Here is a 20,757-nt window from a genome sequence, read left to right on the forward strand (position 1 = left end):
TATCTGGAAGTAGTAATGAGATGAAGAACAAAGAGAAAGAGGGAAGAAGCCAGACTTAGTGGTACATGCTACAGTCTCAGCTGACTCAGAGGGCTGAGGTGGAGGATTCTTGAGCCCAGGCATTAGAGATCAGGCTGGGCAAGAAGTGAGACCCTGTCTGTCTGTGTCTCTTTCCCTCCCTCCCTCCCTTCCTCCCTCCCTTCCTTCCTTCCTTCCTTCCTTCCTTCCTTCCTCCCCCCCCACACATACACAATCACTCACACACACACCCACCCACCCACCCACACACACACACACACACACAAATAAATATATAAATAAAATAAAAACCCAAAGAGAAAGATGAAATTCCTTTCTCTCTTGTGCATCTATTTTATAAAGAACAAACACTAAGATTTTAACACTGTTGTTTTTACAGCTTTGTATGTATACTAGAGTCAGTGTAAACCCAGCCTCTTGTCCTTCAAAGGTACAGAATTCCTATTTTGTAGGGCCTGAGACACGCAGGTTTTATTCACTTATTCATTCATTTCATTTATTAAGTTACATTGAAAAAAGAAACACCCCACAATTATTTTAATTACTGAGATTAGTGACAGAGAAAAATCACAAATGACAAGATTTTAAGTCAACTATTTTCTTCATTTTTTCCTTCTGTATATTAGTTTATATTAGTTTGCCTGCTTCGCTATTGTTGTGTTTATCATTAGGGGAAAACATTGGGCAAGGTTTTACAAGGACCCTGACTAGGGGAAAAAAACCTAAGTTCTTAATAATTCCTTCCTTTTGGTTCCTTCCCAACCCTTCCATACCCTTTCCATGCACAGAATTTGTTTTTCTGACTGTTGCCTAAGCAGGACCCCTCGCTTAATTTTCAGAATACAAAGAAGTTTTATGAATGAAACTTCAAAAGGCAAGCTGAAATGGAAAACAAATGGAAGAAAAAGGAGAAAACAACAAAATGAAGATTATTAAAATGATAATAAGTACAAAAATCGATACTTCACAAATTACTTTGTGGCTGAAGATCTTCCCAAAGAATCCTCAAATATGATACTGTCACGAACTCCCTAATTCCTCATTAAGAATTAGTAAATTTTTAATGGTCTTATAGATGAAATTCACTTGTGCTCAACTAGCATAAAATGCATTTTCCATGTGTCACAAAGAAAAGTAACAAGGTATCCTTAAAACTGAAATATCCAGTTGTTCTTCATGAACATGAAGTATTAAAATTCATAAAATAAAATGCAAATATTCTTTAATTAGGCAATAGATCATAAAAGACAAAAATGAGCTGATGTTTCTCTCAAAATAATAGGTGAACAGATGATGTCATAGCATATACAATTTCTAAAGCATTAAGATAAGACTAAAAGAGAATTTATAATAGAACACCCAAAACTCTTAAGTATAGCTTTGCAATACAATGCTAAAATAGGCACATAATGTTCTTTAATCAAACAAAATTGGAGTACAATTTTCCTAGGCCAGAGCTAGACTAATTAAATAACAGCAGAATTGAAAGTGAATTCTCTATCCTGGCAGTAGGCAAGCATAAAAAAAAAATCCCAACCTTTAGTCAAAATAATGTTTCATCAACCAATCATTGCAACCAACTTCCAAAGCCAGTCTCTACTAAGTTCTCTGAATGTATTCTGCCTTTACTGTGTTAGGAGACAATATGAGATTTTTTACTCAAATCTTTAAAAAAAAAACCAGCTAATTTCTAATTTCTGCAGTTAGCATTTCTCACTTTTGCTGGTTTTCACTTTTGCTATTTTTTCAACCATGTTTTGTTTATTCAAAGAATATCACAAGGTCATTTTCTTAGTCTGACTATGTTCAGCATGATGTCACAAAAGCAGAAACTCTTCTATTTTATAATCATCATTCTAGTTTTTACATTGTTCATTTTATAAAAGTACTATCAACATTCAAGATTGAGTCTTTTTATAGATATTAATATTTAGCAAAAACCTACAAGTGAATCTTCATGGCTATCTATTAGGTATATGAATAATATTCTAAGACACTACTGTACATTTCCAAAGTAATTGCTCCATTTTACACTGCCATAAGCAACGTGTAAGAGTTTAATTTGTTCCACAATCCCACCAATAATTGGTATTATTAGCCTTTTAATTTTAGACACTTTCATAGGTGTCTGATAGTATCTCATTGTCGTTTCCACAAAGACTAAAGATACCGAACATTATATATATATATGTATGTATATGTATATACATATATATATGAGTATGTATATTATTCTTTAATTATATATTATGCATTTTATTTAATCAAACATAATGTTATACTATGGAATTTATAAAGCCTATATATGTGATTTTCATACACACACACACACACACACACACACACATATCTTTGTAAGGTGTCCAAATATTTTGCTCACTTATTTTTAAATTGGGTGGGTACACTTTATTATTAGGTGAAAATTTGATTATTCCTAGTGTATTGAGAGTGTTTATCACATATGGGTGTTGAATTTTAGCACCTATATTTGTATGATTTTTTCACTTTGATTCTTTCAATTGCAATTATGGTGCAATAAATTTTTCAATGTTTTAAAAAACTTATATTCCTGGAATAAGCCTGTTCTATCATGATGCAATAATATTTTTCTATACTTTTGGATTTAATTGGTAAAAATTTTGTGAAGGAAGCCAGGTATGGTGGCCCATGCATGTAATCCCAATAGTTTGGGAAGCTGAGGCAGGAGGATCTGAGTTCAAAGCCAGTCTCAGAAAAAACAAGGCACTAAGCAACTGAGTGAGACCCTGTCTCTAAATAAAATACAAAATAAGGCTGGGGAAGTGGCTTAGTGGTTAAGTGCCCCTTAGTGGTTAAGCTCAATCCCTTGTGCCCCATAAAAATTTTGTGAAGGATTTTTTACATATATGTTCATGTGGGATATTATACTCAAGTTTTTGTTTTATTGGTGCATTATCATCATACACAACAGTGGGATTCATTATGCCATATTTGTGTATGCACATAAAATAATTTGATCAAGTCATGCCCCAGTACTTTCCCTTTCTCTCTTCTCTTCCCTCCCCAATCCTCTTACTAAATTCTAATATCCCTTCTACTATTGTTATTGTTTTAAATGCATTATAAGTATATATAAATATATATATATATATAATTATGTATATTCATTATGGTATATTCATACGTGGAAATTACATGATTTGTGGGGTGGATTTCATTCCCCAGGAATTCCCCACACCTTCCCTTCTTTCCTCCCTCCCTCTTGATACCCTTACTATGCACTATTGTTCTCCTTTTTATTTTAATAAGATCAATTTTTTTATCCTTTATTTCTATCTTCCACATCTGAGAGAAAACATTTGACCCTTGCTTTCCAATGGACTTAAATTTTCTTTTAATATCTTGATCTTCTTTTGTAAGTACAATGCTGACCTCTTAAAATGAGTGAATAGAACTAATTAATTGTTTCTTCAGTATGTCACAGAATTCTTGTTTCCAAAATGGCAATGCAAAGAACTCATAGATCCATTCTCCAGTGAGACAATCATAAACAGTAAAAATTAGAAAAGCAATTTAAAGACTTTGGAAATTGTCATAAAGGGCATTCAGCAAATGAATTCACACTCAAGGTCATAACTCAATCTCAGTAAAAACAGCAAGAGTCTATAGCACTAGGAACCACCCTCCCCCCACATGCCAGCCATTCAGTGTGACATCCACTCTAGGTGGATGTTGCCAAGAAGATTGGGTTCCTGCTCCTCACAGTTTTCACCCAAGGTATTCTCCAGAGGAGCAATGAGCATTTCCCACACACTCCCCAACTCTACATTGCAGAGGCTAAATCCCAGGAAAATGCAAGGGATTCCCTTCTTCCACTTAGCCCTCCCCCAATTAATGGGGTGGAGGTCTTAGGTGCAGCTGTCTGAGAATAATGGAATTCAAATCACCTGTACCCCAGCTTGCTCATTAGGCATAGATAACATGGTAGAATAGGCAAATTGAACAAATAGAAGTTACTTACCTTTCTGGTTCAGAGTTCTGCTCATGATGTAGGGCATCCCTACAAGAGATGCTGCCAATCCAGAACACTGGCTTGGGGATTTTGTCTAGGTGGAGAGGGAGCCACAACAACAGAGAACTCCAAACTACTCTCCAATATTCCTGACTTTATTCAAGAGGAATTTAGGGGAAGTTCAAGCCCAAGAAGACTCTTGAAAACAGCGGAGATTTTAGTAACTACAAAGGGGATGATAACTTTATGGGGGCAACAAGTTAACTCCAAACCAGCTAGGTCAGGAGACTGTCCCCAACAAAGAAATAGTTAAGAATTCTCCTGGGGTCAGAACAAACCTCAAAGACTAGGCATAAAAACTACTCTTGAAAGGAGGCATGCATTTAATTGGATCAGACTGTGAAATGATTTGTGCCCTAGGACACTGCTGAGAACAATAAAGGAACCAGCAAGCAAGTGCAGAGTCCAGTAGCTAAGTATAATTCCAACAAAAGCAGACTGTCTTAATAGACAGGTCAAGGAAAGACACAAGGAGAGCCCTGTTAAAATCACTGTGGTTCCAGGATGACTATCATAGTCCCTAGGCTGTACCCTCTGAGGAGTGACATCAGAGGTTACATACTATAAGGGAAACAAATTTCACTAAAATAGTCCAGCCAAATTATTATTAAACAAATAAATGAGCAAACAATCTTCTACCAACTCCCCAGAATGGATTATGTCCAGAATTCTGACAACAGAACCACCTAAAATATCCAGTTTTCAACCAAATATATATATTTAGAAAGGAATAAGAAAATGTCATCCATATAAAAAGTAGCCAAAATAAATTGCATATGAAATGGTCCAGATAGTGGAGTTAACAAAGAGTTCAAAGCAGGAATTACAAATATGTTCCAAGTACTAAAGGAAACAGTGTTTAAAGAAGTAAAGAAAGGTTTGATAGGAATGTCTTATCAAATAGAGACTATCAATAGAGACAGAACCCCAAAAAGAGACAGAAATGTCAATTACAGAGTTGAAAAGTACAATAATGGAAATAAAAAGGTCACCAGAGGGACTCAGTAGTAGATATGGACTGGCAGAAAAAATAATTAGCAAACTTATAGCTAGATTGATAAGGATTATAAAATATGAATAAAAGAGAGAAGAAGAAATGAAAATAAATGAAATTCTTAGAGAAATGTAAGCATACTAGCATACATGTAATGGCAGTACCAGAAGAAAGGAGAGAAAATGAGCAGCAATAAATGAACATATAATGGCTGAAATTTCCACAGAAAGTTCAATGAACTCAAGCAGGATAAAGGCAGAAATCCATGGTTAGTTACATAATAGTAAGTGTTGACAGCTCAAGACAAAAGGAAAATCTTTAAAGTGACAGGAATAAAGCAAACTGTCACTTACAAGGAAATGCAATAAGATTAACAGCTGACTCCTCATCAGAAACAATGTAGGCTAAAAGCTATAAGGATGGCATGTTCAATGTGCAAAAAGCAAAGACCCTAACCACTAAGACTGTTTTACCCAGCAAAACTATCTTTCAAAAAGGAAAAGGAAATGAAGACATCCCTTAGTAAACAAATCTCAGAGAACTCATTGCTAGCAGATCCACCTTATCAGGTTTATTTTGTAGTATAGAATATTCAAGCCTTCTGTATTTCCAATATCTTTCTACTTACTCTTCAAATTATTAAGGAAATGATTTTGAAACTGACATTTGTTATGGTTTCAATCTGGAATGTTCCCCAAAGTCTCATGTTGAAGGCTTGGTCCCCAGCGCAGCCAATTTCAGAGGCAAGGCTTTTGGGAAACATTTGGATCATAAATGTCCGATTTCATTAGTGAATCAATAAAAGGACTCCATAGCAATCAGCTTGAGGTGAGGCAGCATACCATGAAGGAAGGGCTTGGCATAGGAAAGCAGCTCAGGACACGGCAACCAGAAAACAGAGAAAGAGCTCACTCACCAAAGGCACTCCTCCCATGACTCCAGTATACCCTACCTGCTGACAGGTACACCTAATTAATGCACATCAGTGTATATCCACCAGTGAGGTTGCAGTTCTCGTTATCTAATCATTTCACCTCTGAACATTGTTACGTTCTCTCCTACATGAGCTTTTGAGGGGCACCTTGTATTTAACCTATCACGATAGCTGAATGGACTATGGGGGGGTAGTGGAAACTGTGGGAGGTATGGCATTGTTGGAGAAAGTACATCCCTGGGAGCATGTCCTGGAAGGATTTTTCTTGTCCCCAGCTCTGGTACCCCTTTCTGCCTCCTGGATGCGTAAAGTAAGTAGCTTTTCCTCTGACACATTCTTCTGCCATGGAGTTCTGCCTCACCTCAGGCCCAAAGCAATGGAACCAGCCCATTGATCATGGACTGAAATTGCTGAAACCAGGAGCCCAAGGAAATCCTTCCTCCATAAGCTATTCATTTCAGGTATTTTGGTCACATTAGGAAAAAGCTAACTAACACACTATTTAATATTGTGGACTCCCCCACCCCCTGTCGGTTCTGTCAGTTCTTATCTCACACATTTTAAAACTTTGTTATTAAATACACACAAATTTAGGGGCAATGTATCCTCTAGATGAATTTACCTTTTTGTCATTATGGATGTCATTTGTCTCTGATTGTACTGTTTGACTGGAAGTTGCTTTGTCTTATATTAAAATAGTCACTCCAAATTTCTATTAAGTTTCCATGGTATATCTTTTCCCATCATTTTAATTTTAATCTACATACCCATGTCCATACATTTAAAGCATGTTCATACTTGCTTTTCATCCAGTCTGGCAATTTCTACCATATTATAAATCTAATTATAAATTATTGGGTTTAAGTCTACCATCTTGCTATTTTTCTATGTGCTTTATCTATTCTCTGTTCTCTTTTTTTCTATTTTCCTACTCTCTTTTGGTCTGAATATTTTTAGTGCTCCATCTTGTCCTCTCCTACCTTATTCACTATTCTTCACTTTATTTTTATCCATTTCCTGAGGGTTTATAATATGCACCTTTAATTTGCCACAGTCTAAATTAATAATTTTGCCACTTCACATCTAACATAAGTCACTGGAAACTATATATTTCCAATTTTTTTCTCCTTCACCTTTGGTATAATTATCTCATATCTTAGTTCAAAATGTGTTATACATGTGCATAGTTATGACTGTGGATTTTAATAGACAAAAATATAAAGTGTTTCATATTTATCCTTACATTTACCACTGACGATATTCTTTATTCCTTCCTTAAATCAGGAATCATTTTTGTTTAGCCTGAAAAATGCTCTTTGACATTTTTTATAAAGCAGGTTTCTGGGTGGTAAAATTTTTTCATTTAATAAATGTTTCTGTCCTAATTTTGGCTTCCTTGATGAATAATATTTTCACCAGATAAACAATGCCAAGTTGACAGCATTTTACTTTCAGTACTTCAAAGATGTGATTTTAATGCATTTGATTACAAATCAGTGGTCCCTTTTGTCTATAAACCCTACATTACATAATAATGTTTTTTTATTCCTTATGCTTTTTATTATTAGTTTTTAGCAATTTGTTTACGGAATGTCTTAGAATGGTTTTCTCATCTCCTTGGGAGATTTTTTAAATTTTTTTTGACATCCGCAGTCGCATTTTTAATGTTCATCATATTTAGCCAAACTTCAGCCATTATTTATTTAAATCTTGTATCCTTCCCCTTCCACCTCCACCATTCTGAGATAGCAACTACCCTTTGGTTAGAAGACTACGTAATGTCTCAGAGGTCACAGAGGTTTTCTTTCCCCTGTCATTCTTTGTTGTTTTTATAACTATGTTTCAGTTTGGACAGCTCTGATATGTATATCTTTAAGTCCATAATCTTTTATCCCATTTGTCTAATTTGCTATTATATTCTATTATTTTTTTCACATATATATTATATTTTTTGTTCTAGGAATTATCTTCAGTTCTATTTAATAGTTTCAACTTTTTTCAACATTATGGTAACTTCTTCCTTTAACTACTCATGCATATTTACAACTGTTTTAAAGTCCTAACCTGCTTATTCCAATATCTATTTTTCTGGGTCTTTTTGTATTGACCAATTTTTCTTCTGAGGCTGGTTTATGTTTTCCTGCTTCTTCACGGGTCTAGGAACTTAATACTGTAGCTGAACTTGGGTAAAGTTACATTATGGAATGTCTGAATTTTGCTCTCTTCCATTAATGCGTGTTGAATTTTGTTCTGGCAGGCAGTTAATTTGTGGAGCAACCTGAACCTTTCAGAAAACTCATCTTTTAGGACTAAGTAAGCCCTTCCTCTAAATAGATAAACTGTCCAGGGTTTCTACGAAGGGCCTCAAGTACTCAATGAAGTTTCTCCAGTTTGGGTGGTCAGAACTCAAGCACCTCTCAAACCTGCAAAAACTCCACTGATTGTGTGGATTACAGCCCCAGAGTAACCTTTGCTAGACTATCCCCCCCCCCTTTTGCTGTGGTTATTATTCTTTACCCAATGCCTGAAATTAAGGTCTACACACAACCACCTTAGATTTCAGTAAAAGACTTTCAGGTCTTCATTTAGATTAAATAGATAACCTATATGTAGAGTTCTACAAACCTTTTTTTCTGCATAGCTCCCTCTTCTCTGAAAATGCCAGCCAACTGGGCCCTTGCAATTTTTCAGTTCAGTAGGACTATTCTGGTCTCCTTGGGAATGTCCTCCTTGGGCCTATGGTCTGAAAACTGTCTCCAAGAATCAAGATGAGACGATTACAGTGTTCACTCATTTGTTTCCTTTTCTGAATGTCAGACTCCTAAGCTTTCTTTTCCAATGTTTGAAAATGTTGTTTCTGCCCAGTTTTGTCCAGTTTTCTAGGGACAAAAGCATGTCAATGCCCATACTAGGACCAACAGAAGCTGAGGTGCCAGAATATTTTTATGTATAATGAAATTGGAGTGCTCTTACAGTTCTTACAGTGTTTCACAAACTTGCCTTTGATAAAAATCACCTTAGTACATTTATTTTTTTAAATACAGTTTCCAAGCCTCCATTCCTGGAGTTTTTAATTCAGTAGGTTCAAGGTAAGGTCAAATTTTTACTATCAGAGTAGCCTATAGGGTACTTCAAAGAATAAAGGCACCAAGACTATCCCCCCTTTTTTTGTATTCTGGTGTCAGACTAAAATGACAGGCCTTCTTTGACCATGATTCATTACATCTTGTCTTTTATTCTATGTTAACATACCCATTTATGATCCTCACAGCACTAAAACAAATACATAATAACTTAATTTGTTTTTATTTTTCAATTCTTTCCCAACCACGAGACTGATGACAGAATTCATCTTGTCCCCTATTGAGCATCTATAATGTACCAAAATGACTTGCTCAAAGTAAGAGATTACTGTTTATGGAATAAATAAATGACTGAACTTAAGTTCTGTGAGCTTATTTATACACATAAACACACACACATTCAAAATAAAGAAGGTCATCTTTTCATATGGTATGGAAGGCACCTCTTCAAAGTGTAGCATATTTGATTTAATTTCAATAAAATACACCAATGTACATACTTCTAGATTCCAATAAAATTCTCATGAAATATTCATGAAAGCTAGCACCACCACCACCTACCAGACACTTTCTAATGTACGATTTTGCAATGTTTAAAAATTTCACATTACTCTTCTGCTCTGTAAACCAGAAGCTGTATTTTATAGTTACTATTGACATCAAACATGATATGCAACTGGGTATATTTTTGTAAGTGTATATAACCATGTAACCACTAAGTCAAAATATAGGACAGTTTCCTACCCTAAAATGTTTTTAAAGTTAACATTACACATTGGTAATATTAACAACAAGATATCTATGGTAAAGAGAAAATAAAATATCATATAAAATATTTTAATGTGTACAATAAAAACCTATTCATTTATTAAATAGTAAGATTTCTCTGGTCATCCCACATCTTTTCCCTTTATAGATAATACTACAAACTTGTATTCAGAGAAGCATATTCTTTTGCAAGCACTGGAGTACTGCTAGGGCAGAAGGATATAGAAGAGTTTATATACGTACATAAATACACACACACACACACACACACACACACACACACACACACTCATATTATATCCTAGGTTCAAAAGTATAAAGAATCACATTTAGACCTTTTTCTTATATTTTCCTTTAAACGAAACCTAAAATGAAATGACTCTAGTTAATTGGCTGTCTATTCTGTTGCAAGCACAGCAAATAATAGCCTTTTATGTGAGAACTGGAAATGGCTGTTCCAGCCCTAAGAACCTGAAAGGAATCACACTGTCAGTCTGCTACCCCACTGCAATTGTGAACTGCCAAAGGCAGGAAGGAACGGTGTTGTACAATCAGAGGAAGCAAAAGCCTAGCTTCCCACTCCTGCCTGCTTCCCTGACCCTTCACGCATACACAAATGGCAATAGCGTTGTGTCCCTTCTGTGTACATAACATTAAAGAGTTAACAGCTGAACAAACAGAAACCACTCACTCATTCCAACTCATCTTTCTATCATCCTATGTTTCTTTTTCTCATGACAAGCCTTCTATTACATACTAGATGAAAGGATAAAAAACAGAATAATCAATAACACGTGACATATGAAAGTAGTATTTATGTCTATGAAAACCACTTCGGTGTCCTAAAATGTGTGGTTGAGAGGTTTTCTGATTATTTACTGAATTTTTGTGCTTTCAGATACCACCTGTAATTGCCAGTCTTTGATCTTCTGAAAGGGATATAATTTTAAAGAGAAAAATTGCTATAATTGAGAAGCAATGAGAGAATGCAATGTCATTATTAAGAACGAACAAATCAGGGCCAATTCAGATGAATAATAGAATGCATTCTGTACTACCACCGTGAAAGGAGCAATTACAGCTAGGATTGATTATGAGGGAAAGGGTCTTTTAACAGAAAGATGTCCCACCTCTGATTTCTGATAGGAGGTATCCTAGTAAAATAGCTGCTGAGAGAGAAGTCTATATTTCCTTAAATAGTTAAAATGTAGTTATTCAGTCAACCAAGAAGGGGAAAATTACAGTTAAACCTGTTCTTCCCTTTGTATTCATATGTAGCAAAGGATTAATATAAGAGTAACTTAACTCAATTTGGGCTGGGTTTTTTTTTTTTTTGGTCTCCTGGTTCAGATGATAAGCATATGCACAAACCTCTTTCTTCATACAGACCCTCAAGAGTAGACACTAGGAATTAAAGGATGTACCAGGTAAAAAGTGGTACTTTACTAAATAGGTCAGTCAATAGGGAGGCAATAGGCAGAAAGGAATGTAAGATATCGCAAAATGAGATCTAAATAAAAAGAAACATAAAACACTGGTTCTTGTTCTATGCCTCTATCATTAGAAAAATCTTGAATAGTATGACAATAAAAATTCCCACAGAAGTTCTGTAAAAAAGCAAATGAGCAAACAAAGCAAAAAACAAAAACAAAACAACAACAACAAAAACCCCCTTTCTACTCCTTCTCTTACTAGGTAATTTCATTCAAATGTACAGATGGAGGACCAGAAATTCATCTAAACCTGGACAACATTTAGTCTAAAAATGAACATACAGAGAATTAAGAAGGGAATAACTCCTAAACCAAATATTGTATGCTGTCATGCTCAAATATTTATAGGATAACAAAATAAATAAAAAAGGAAAGAAAAAAATTGTATCAAAAAGTTTTTAAAAAATCAAAAATCACAACTAAAAATAGACTGGTTGGCAAGGTCTGGGGCAACATCATTCTTAAGATTTCAATTCTGGCTTGAAATATAAGTGAAATGATTTTTCCTGGTGAAAAGTCCCTGTGCAGGAGTTTGCATAGGCGGGTACAGTTTTCAGCACATGCCAGGTTTACAACGAGGGCTGTCACTCACTACTCTGATACACCCCCTCCACTGGATTACATATGCAGACTCATATTTGAAGCCCAGTGTTGTTAGCATGATCCTCTGGGTAACACCAACCCCTCTGTGACCACTTTTTGAATATACTCATGCAAAATAATTTATTGGGGCTTTATTATGATAAGAGGTATAATTAGCAGTCATTTTGTAGCACAAACTATTGATGCCACAAGCCAATTTTCTGAAAGTGCCTCTAACACAGCACCTGCACCATTCATGTTTATAAATCAGGTAATTGTACATCTAGCCACTTATGTGTACATGTAATTACTCTAATTTACATATGCAGAGTAATAGTCTTATACATACAGTTTGCCAACGTCTTGCTTGCTTTATGCCTTCACCCCCATTTCCTAAGTTCAGCTAGATCAGATTCCTAAAATATCATCTTATTAAACTTCATCTATTATTTTTTCTTAAGCCATGTAGGGATATTTCCATCTGATAATAAAACATAAGGGCAAAGTTCCAAGTCCCTGTGTTACAACTCTACTGATTTGCTGTACCAGGATGCCACTTTACTTGCACCAAATGTTCCCAAACCATTTTAATCAGTCTTTTCTGTTCTCTCAAAACAATATTCAACTATGAGTAGGAGTCTCCAACTCTCACCTAATTCCAAATGCTAACATTGAGAAATGCCAATGTAACGAAAGAGGAATTTGATAGGTTAAAAGATGATGACTGGTCTCATTCAATATTTCTAAGCTCTGGGCCAAGATTCATACCTTGTTTCCTTGCCAATTAGGCCTATATTAGCCAGAGTCTCTGTTTAAATGCTAATCTGTCCATTATCCTACATGTACAAAAATTAAAAATGCATTATTGAAAATGCTTTGAGAAGATACACAAAATTTTATTCAAGACTACACTAAGGATTTACACAGCATTACATCTCAAATATACAAATGCAAACAAGACATAAAACCTTTAAAATTCACCACTAATGTAAGGCTAAATGGTTTAAGTTCATAATTTGTGTTCTATGACTTGGATAAATAAATTTAGATGAATAAATTTATCTTTGTTTCATGTGTGATTTCACTACCTTAAACTACAGAAATATAAAATTATTTTGCAATCGTAAACAAATTGCCATATTTTAAAGACCATAAATGGTTATCTAAATTTTTTTTAATTTTTTAAAATAATACAATATAAAGATTCAGATGGCAATAAGGCTATTGAAAATACTGTTATATTTTGGAAGGCTTATTCAGTGTTAACACCATTATTAGTAAGTTTACTTCCCCATAAATGTAAATACCTGGTACTGTAGTTTAAGCCATTAGCAGTCAATAAAGACAGAAAAAGAAAATTGTAGCTGTTTTTGACAAATGAAGTCTCACTTAACATTAACTTTCTCTTACACCCAACCACCTGGGTACAGATTCAGCCACGTTAACTGAACAAAATGTAGATGAATCAATATATATTATGACAAAATCCCTTTTAACTGCAGGAAAAAAATAAGATCAATTTCCTCAGCATTTTATTGGGGACTCATTTCCTTTTAATCTTTAGTCGTCTTTGTAGATGTTTAATTTCATGACGTGTATCTGAAGATAACAAGGCCAGAACTGGCAACAGCATTCAACTAGGGACATGATCAGACAGGAAGACACAAAGAAGCATTTGAAGCATTTGATGGTGTCAATGTTGTGTGTACATGAAATCATTCCAAGACCGCACGTCAAATTTCCACCCACAGAAGTAATGCTAAAACACTTACCTCAAGAACCAGCCATAGCTTATCTCCATTTATTTTATCCTTCTTAAAATAAATCCCATAGAATTTGACCACATTAGGATGGTCAGAAAGCGCTTTTAAAATATTATACTCTGCTTCAATCTCTTCATCAATATCCTAGTTTCAAAAAAATCATAAGAAGAGAACTGTGAGAAAAATATGAATAATGTCAAAGAAACACATTCAGCTATCAGATATAGAATTTAATTTTGTTAAAGCAAAATCATAATAGTCTGAATTGTGCTTAGTACTATCTATTGAAATTTCTCTTACATTAAGAGGAAAGATTGTGACTTTCATGCTAATCAAATGCATCTCAAATTATATTAATTGAATTGAATTGAAACAGGAACAAATAAAAGGCTACCTTTAGACAGTGAGTCGTGTGTGTGTGTGTGTGTGTGTGTGTGTGTGTGTGTGTGTGTTGCTGAGGACTGAACTCAGGGCCTCATGCATGCAAGGCAAGCATTCTACCAACTGAACTATTTCCCCCCAGCAATAAAAGGCTACTTTTAAATGTAGTAGGAGGACTAATCCAGGTGATTGTGGTTTCACTTCATCAGTAACTGTGTTAACAAAGTAACAAAGACATTGCTTTGAAATAAAAACTTTCAGGAATAGAAAGTGAGTTTATTTTATTACTTTGGAATATAAGATATTGAAAAGCTATTTAAGACCAGTCAAGCAAGCAATAAATTCCTGTTTCCAAAAAAGTGAAATAAAGTTAAATTATAAAAGATGGAACATAATTTTGAGTTGATTAATGGTACATTTGCCAGAAGTAGAACAATTTGCTTGTGTGTGTGGGGGGGGAGGGGTACTAGGGATTAAACCTAGGGGCACTTAACCACTGAGCCACATCTTCAGCCCTTCTTGTATTTTGTTTAGAGACAGGGTCTCATTGAGTTGCTTAGGCCCTTGCTGAATTGCTGAAGCTGGCTTTGAACTCTCAATCCTCCTGCCTTAACCTCTCAAGCAGTTAGGATTACAGGTGTGCATCAGCATGCCTGGCTCAGTTTGCTACTTTAATAAAAATGCACTATAGCCACTTATGTTTCTAGAAAATTGCATATTTGTGAAGTACCTCAGAGTAATAAATAAGAAAAACCCTCACTGATATTGCTCTTAGAGTGACATTTAATGTCTGTGTTGTTTTATCACAGAATCATGGAATCATAGAAGTAGAAAGAAATGGGTACCTGAGCTCTAATTGTAAAGGAAGAAAGTCAAGCTCAGAGAAATTAGTCAGCCAGTTTGTGTAAAATCCAGGTCTGGACACTAAATCTGGACACCACTGTCCAGTTCTGCTCATTCAATCCTTTCCTTGCAGAGAAAATTAATAATTAAATATACATAATAGTAACGTGCCCTTATTTTAAAGAAATCCAACTTTTATAAAATTCATGAATGCATTTAAATGTATTTAAGATGATGATATCTCAATTATAAATCTTTTTATTTGACTTGTGACATGATGAATGAAGAGTAAATAAGTAATTCTTAGGAAAACATATAGGTACTGCAACAAGAATAAGAGCAGCAAAAGAACAAATATAGTACTATGCAGTAGTTATCATATCATTAAAATAGTAAAGAAGTTGATTTACAAGGTTTCTAAGTAGAGGTGAGTAAAGTATGACCACAAACGCTGCATGTATTATAAGCCACTTATTCTTCCTAATCAGAAAGAAAAGGAAAGAGAGAAACACATTCATTATGGGCCAGACATCTTGCTATCGAACTCCAATGCTAACAGCAAAAGCCAGAGGAAATAAAGAGGCAGAGTCCTTTTGATGCAGTAGAACTTGTGCCTCTCTTTACTCTTTAATAGTAAAACTGACCTACATAAGAAACATGAAGACAGTTCAGTTAAGCCTGGGCATAGTGCTTCCCACATTGTTCATCTAGTGTGTCTAATTTATTAATTTAAAATAGATCTTCTTTTTCCTTTCCTCTGCTTAAAATAATATGCTAGAGTGAAGTTATAATGAATTTAGCAGAAATAAACTATCAAAAAAAAAACTTAAGAAGAATAAATGAAGCACCAGAGACCTTTTGCAGTGTTCTAGTGTAGTTAGTGGATGCCCTGTGATAAGGACCTAGGACTCTGCTACTTTCCTCGCATACTTTTTCATCATTTCTATCATGCTTCCACAATGTGTTCATGTCTCCTAACTGAAGAAGTTGCTCTCAAGAGGAGTTCAGGGAGTATGTGATAATTGAGCTCCTTGTGACCCACCCTTGTGCCATGGGACAGCTAGGTTGTGAGGGGCAAGGGGGAGGGAAAAAAAGGGGAGAGAATTGAACAACAGCAGAGGAGATAGAGAGGGAAGAAGGGAGGGGAAGGGAGGGGAGGGGAGGGGAGGGAGGATAGTAGGGGATATAGGAATGGTAGCAGAATACAACAGTCACTAATATGCCATTATGTAAAAATGTGAGTGTGTCACTGATGTGATTCTGCAATTTGTATTTGGGGTAAAAATGGGAGTTCAAAACCCAATTGAGTCAAATGTATGAAAGATGATATATCATGAGCTCTGTAATGTTTTCAACAATCAATAAAAAAAAAAAAAAAAAAACTGTTTTGCCCCGAAAACAATGGAGGGAGACTCCTCCTCGAGGATTTTATAGCACTAACTAGGAGAACTAAACAGGAAATTCAATTCCTCACAATTAGAAACCTCACTCTGATTATAGACCAACACCATTTCTACTCTGGAAACATTTAAGCAAATCTGAAAATTAATTTCCCTTCTCTAAGAAATGTAATTTTTTAAAAAAAAAAATTGTCTTTGGTTTGGCTTACAAGAAATTCTGTCTGAAGCCTAATTGAATGCAGGAAGAAAGAAAGCTCTGGTTAAAATAATATTTTAGGGTTACTTTTTTTAGACACAATTTTTTACAAGATTTTGAAATCTAAAATGATACTAAACCAACTGCTGAGCTGTTGAGCATGACATTTACTTGTTTATGCAATTGTTCTTTATCAAGTACTTATTGTGCCTTATTTTATATGTAAAGTACATAAATCAGGAAAATCAAACAAGTAGGCTTTTTCATATTTTTTAAAAAATGTAATCTGGTTTAGAATGACATTGTGATGAATAACTACTGGCAAACTTTTTAAATGTTTAAAACAGATAAGATTAAAGCTAATTAGGGGGAAAAGCCAAAATTTACTTACGTGAATTGGATCCAGAATTTTGACTGCTGCTTTTTGGCCATTTTTCTTATTCAACACTTTAAAAACTTTCCCATATGTTCCTTTGCCAATAGTTTCAGTGATTTCCCATGTATCAGAAGGATCAGGAAAGTTATCAAAGATGATTGTTTTTCCAATTAATGGAAACATCTCTTGGGCTTAAATCACTGGAGAGAAAAAGTACAGTTTTACCTGCTTGTGACTGGAGATATTAAGCGGCACATAAGCTCTTGGGAAATTAATAATTTCACTGATAGGATAAAAAATATACAAGAGTAACCAAATGTTCTTCACAAAGAAAAGTTTAATTTCTTAATATGAGCTTAATAACGCTTTGCAAGCAGACTTTTATTTCTATATTTAATATGGCTTTATATTAACTGCTATTAATTCTTTTCAGATTAAAGAAACATATTTATAGTATTTTGATTTACTTCTTTATATTCAGATATTATAATGAATCAATGAACTTTATATATAATTTTACAGATGATAAAGTTCAATTTCCTCATTTATGCAAATCCTTTTATTATTATTTTTTTAATTTGTTCTTTATAGTTATACATGACAGCAGAATGTATTTTGGCAAATTGTACATACATAGAGTATAACTTATTCTATTTAGGATCCCGTTCTGGTGGTTGTACATGATGCAGAGTTACCCTGGTCGTGTATTCCAATACAAGGCTAGGAAAGTTATGGCTAATTAATTCCTATTCCCCTCTTCCTTCCCTTCCCTTTGTTCCCCTTTGTCTAATCCATTGGGAAAATCCTATACATTATAAATGATAACATTTTTATATGTCACTTTTCTATGTGAAACCTAATAATGGTTCCTCTCACTGCTTTTAGGATGAAAGTTTATTAACACAGCCTAACAGATCCCTTACAATATAACCACTGCTTAATTTTCTAGCCTCATCTCCTGATGCCTCATCTCTCATACATTATGATCCAGCTGCTCTGGATCCATCAGGTCCTCTCCTTCTTGCTTTAGGGTCTTAATATATGCCATCCCCTCCCACCTCTGCCTGTGGCTTCTTTGCTAACACTTAGTTATCTTTAAGGTTTCAGCTTAGATATCATTTCCTCCAAATGTGAACACTCTCCATCTGTTTGAGTTTCATGCCCTACCTCTGCAATCTAGTAGCACGATGTACTGCTTTCTGACATAATTACATGCGTCTAGCACCTGGCAGACGGCTAAAATGATTTTTGATTAATTAACTAATTGATTAAAATAACATGGTCAGTGAGGTCATTTATCAACATCATTGTCAATAATATCAACATCTGATATCATTACTGTATTTGTACATCATAAATATAATACACTATATTTAAAATGTACAAATATATAAATGACATCATGTATTATTTATGATAGAAGATATTATTTGCAAAAAAGGATATCTGATACCATCACTGTATGCCTAGCACCTGGTAAGTGCTAGAATACTTAGTCAAATGAATTAAGGAAATAATCAATAAGTTTAAGTGATTTCGTAAAACAGATTTTACAGATAACCTAAGATAAGATCCCAGGTTTCCTGACTTCCAAGTAAAGTTCTTTACCTCCACATTCTTTCTATATTACATTCAACTATTTCTATAAAATTACAGGAAAGTGGGGAGGCTTTAAAAAAAAAAAAGGAAAGTTCTCTTATCATTTTTGGTAGCCCTCACATTTTCTCATTTACCTACACAAAAACACACATACTCTTTCAATGTTAGAAATTTGACCACGGTTGTCTTTGTATTAATTTGCATATACTGAAATATATCTATTCCTAGATATGTACTAATAATCTATAATATCAAGCCATGCTCTTCACTTGTGTGATGACTTCATCCACATCACCAGTCCATCCATTCACCACTTTCTTTAGGGTCACCAACCCTCTTCAGTCTTTACTCCCTCCTCATTTTCTCCTTTCCCAGAATAGAGCCTATGGCTTCTATTAGTAGAAATGCCCTCAACACGCCTTTCTTTCTCTACCACCATCTCATAGGGAAAAAAAAAAACACAAAACAAAAAAACACAACTCTGGCACAAAGATGGTAGAACAGATCTAGGCCATAACTCTCTACTCCTCTACAGCCCAGAGGAAAAAAAGCAGAGAACCAACAGCTGCCCACAGAGGTGGGTGACAAAGAACACTAAACACTGGGCTGCCTGAGACTTGGGGAGGGATCTGGAATTTGGTTACCAAAGCAGAGAATAAGACAAAACGCCCCTCACTCTGAATGCTGACCAGGATACGGTCAGGGAGAAAGGTAACCAAGAAAGAAAGAGGGAGAGGAAAAGCCCCTGAGCTTACTTCCTTAACAGTAGAAGAAAAGTGGACCAAGTTAAAACAGGAAAGAAGCAACAAAGAGTGAAGATCACGAGTTCAGCCCAAATTGTAGGCTGGAAGGTGTGCCGGGCAGGACAGGGCAGCCATTTTGTAGAGGCCACAGTTAGCCAGAATCCCTAGAAGAAATTAGATCAATACAGCTTCTCCCCACTTCTACATAGTAACAGATAAAACCAGAGGGAATACCTCTGAAATGGGTTGTCTTAATAAACTGTCTAGAAGGAGCCTGTTGAGGGATCACGAGTAGCTGAAGACTGTGGAAACCTCTCCCCATCACCGTGGACAAGGGAAATGGGGAGAAACTTTCCCAAGATCTAATCACTCCTGGGAGTACTAACCCCAGTCCAGTGCTCCCAACAACCTCCCCAGCATCAAAGATGAAGACCCTACCTATGTCACTGGGACAAGTAAAACCCTGGTGATCTGCAGCAAAGAGGAAAGAGGCTTCTGTGCCTCAGACCACCTACAGAGAGCCTGAACCTACAGGTCCCACAGCTGCAGACAGCCACCAAGGGCTACAAAGAAGTTCCAGCAGAGGAGAGCTGGCACCTATTGATTCACAATTACCAGCCATCAGTCATAGGAGCTCAAATAAAGGTGGGCCAACTGACCTCGACTCCAGTCATGAAACAGTACCCAGGTGATTGACATCAGCCTGGGTGGAGGCATCTGTGCCACAGGCCACCCATAGAGAGCCTACAGTCACCGGCCCCATAGTTGCAGGTAGCCATTAAGCTCTATGCTGCTATATATAAAAGATCCTGGGGAAGGCAGAAGGTATTCAGCATCCCACAGCGGATAGTGACAACCCTAAGCCCTGCACCCTACACCCCCACACCTAATATAAACAGCCAGCAGATGCAGCACCCCTAAGCATACAGACTTAGGCCTCTGGGCTGACAAACAAGTACCCGCTGGTAAGAAAACCACAGCAGCCCGGTAAGTAGCTCCTGTGCCCCAGTATCCTGTAGGAGGGTACAGAGCTGCGAGTCCCAGAGTGTCAATTTTCACTCAGACACATGGACCCATAGAAGGCATTCTCTGAGGACAACCCCAAGCAGTCAATGGACAACTTTGTGCATCCACAACGGCAATCAACCCCACAAATTGCTTAGAGAGGAGCATTCCACAGACACCAGCCAGTGTTCCCACACACACACCCATTGACCTGCAAAGTGTGCACTCTGAAGGGATCACCAACCTTATACTCTCTCACAGGGCTACCCAGAACCACATCCAAGAGACTATAATACCTCTGCCTCAGACCATCACACCCCACATGCTCTGAAATATACACTGGGGAACCCACATCAGATTTGAAAGTGCTAGAAACACAAAGATTTCAATTTGTGGGAAATAAAGTGATTAATTCAGGCAAACAAACAAACCAACCGTGTTTTCTACAGGAGGGAACACAAGACTGCATCCTGTGACAGGGAATAACCTGTCTGCTAATTCACAGAC

The 20,757-nt window shown here is 35.9% G+C and overlaps 1 protein-coding gene across 14 annotated transcripts in view; it reads right to left on the minus strand.

Moving 5' to 3' along the window:
- The window catches only part of Myo3a (myosin IIIA), a 235,689-nt gene that overhangs the window by 189,981 nt on the left and 24,951 nt on the right, over window positions 1–20,757 (minus strand). For all 14 annotated transcript variants that reach the window (XR_005730475.2, XR_005730474.2, XR_013426693.1 and 11 more), the window contains 2 exons: window positions 16,919–17,103; window positions 13,717–13,851 (listed from right to left, as the gene is read on the minus strand). Coding sequence is in view for 10 of the 14 variants with exons in the window: in XM_078023283.1 (XP_077879409.1) it covers window positions 13,717–13,851; window positions 16,919–17,086 (303 nt within the window). In the remaining 4 variants the exon portion in view is untranslated. The remainder of the gene's footprint in view (window positions 1–13,716; window positions 13,852–16,918; window positions 17,104–20,757) is intronic.

Source organism: Ictidomys tridecemlineatus, chromosome 10 (assembly GCF_052094955.1).
Source record: "Ictidomys tridecemlineatus isolate mIctTri1 chromosome 10, mIctTri1.hap1, whole genome shotgun sequence".
Lineage (NCBI taxonomy): Eukaryota > Metazoa > Chordata > Mammalia > Rodentia > Sciuridae > Ictidomys > Ictidomys tridecemlineatus.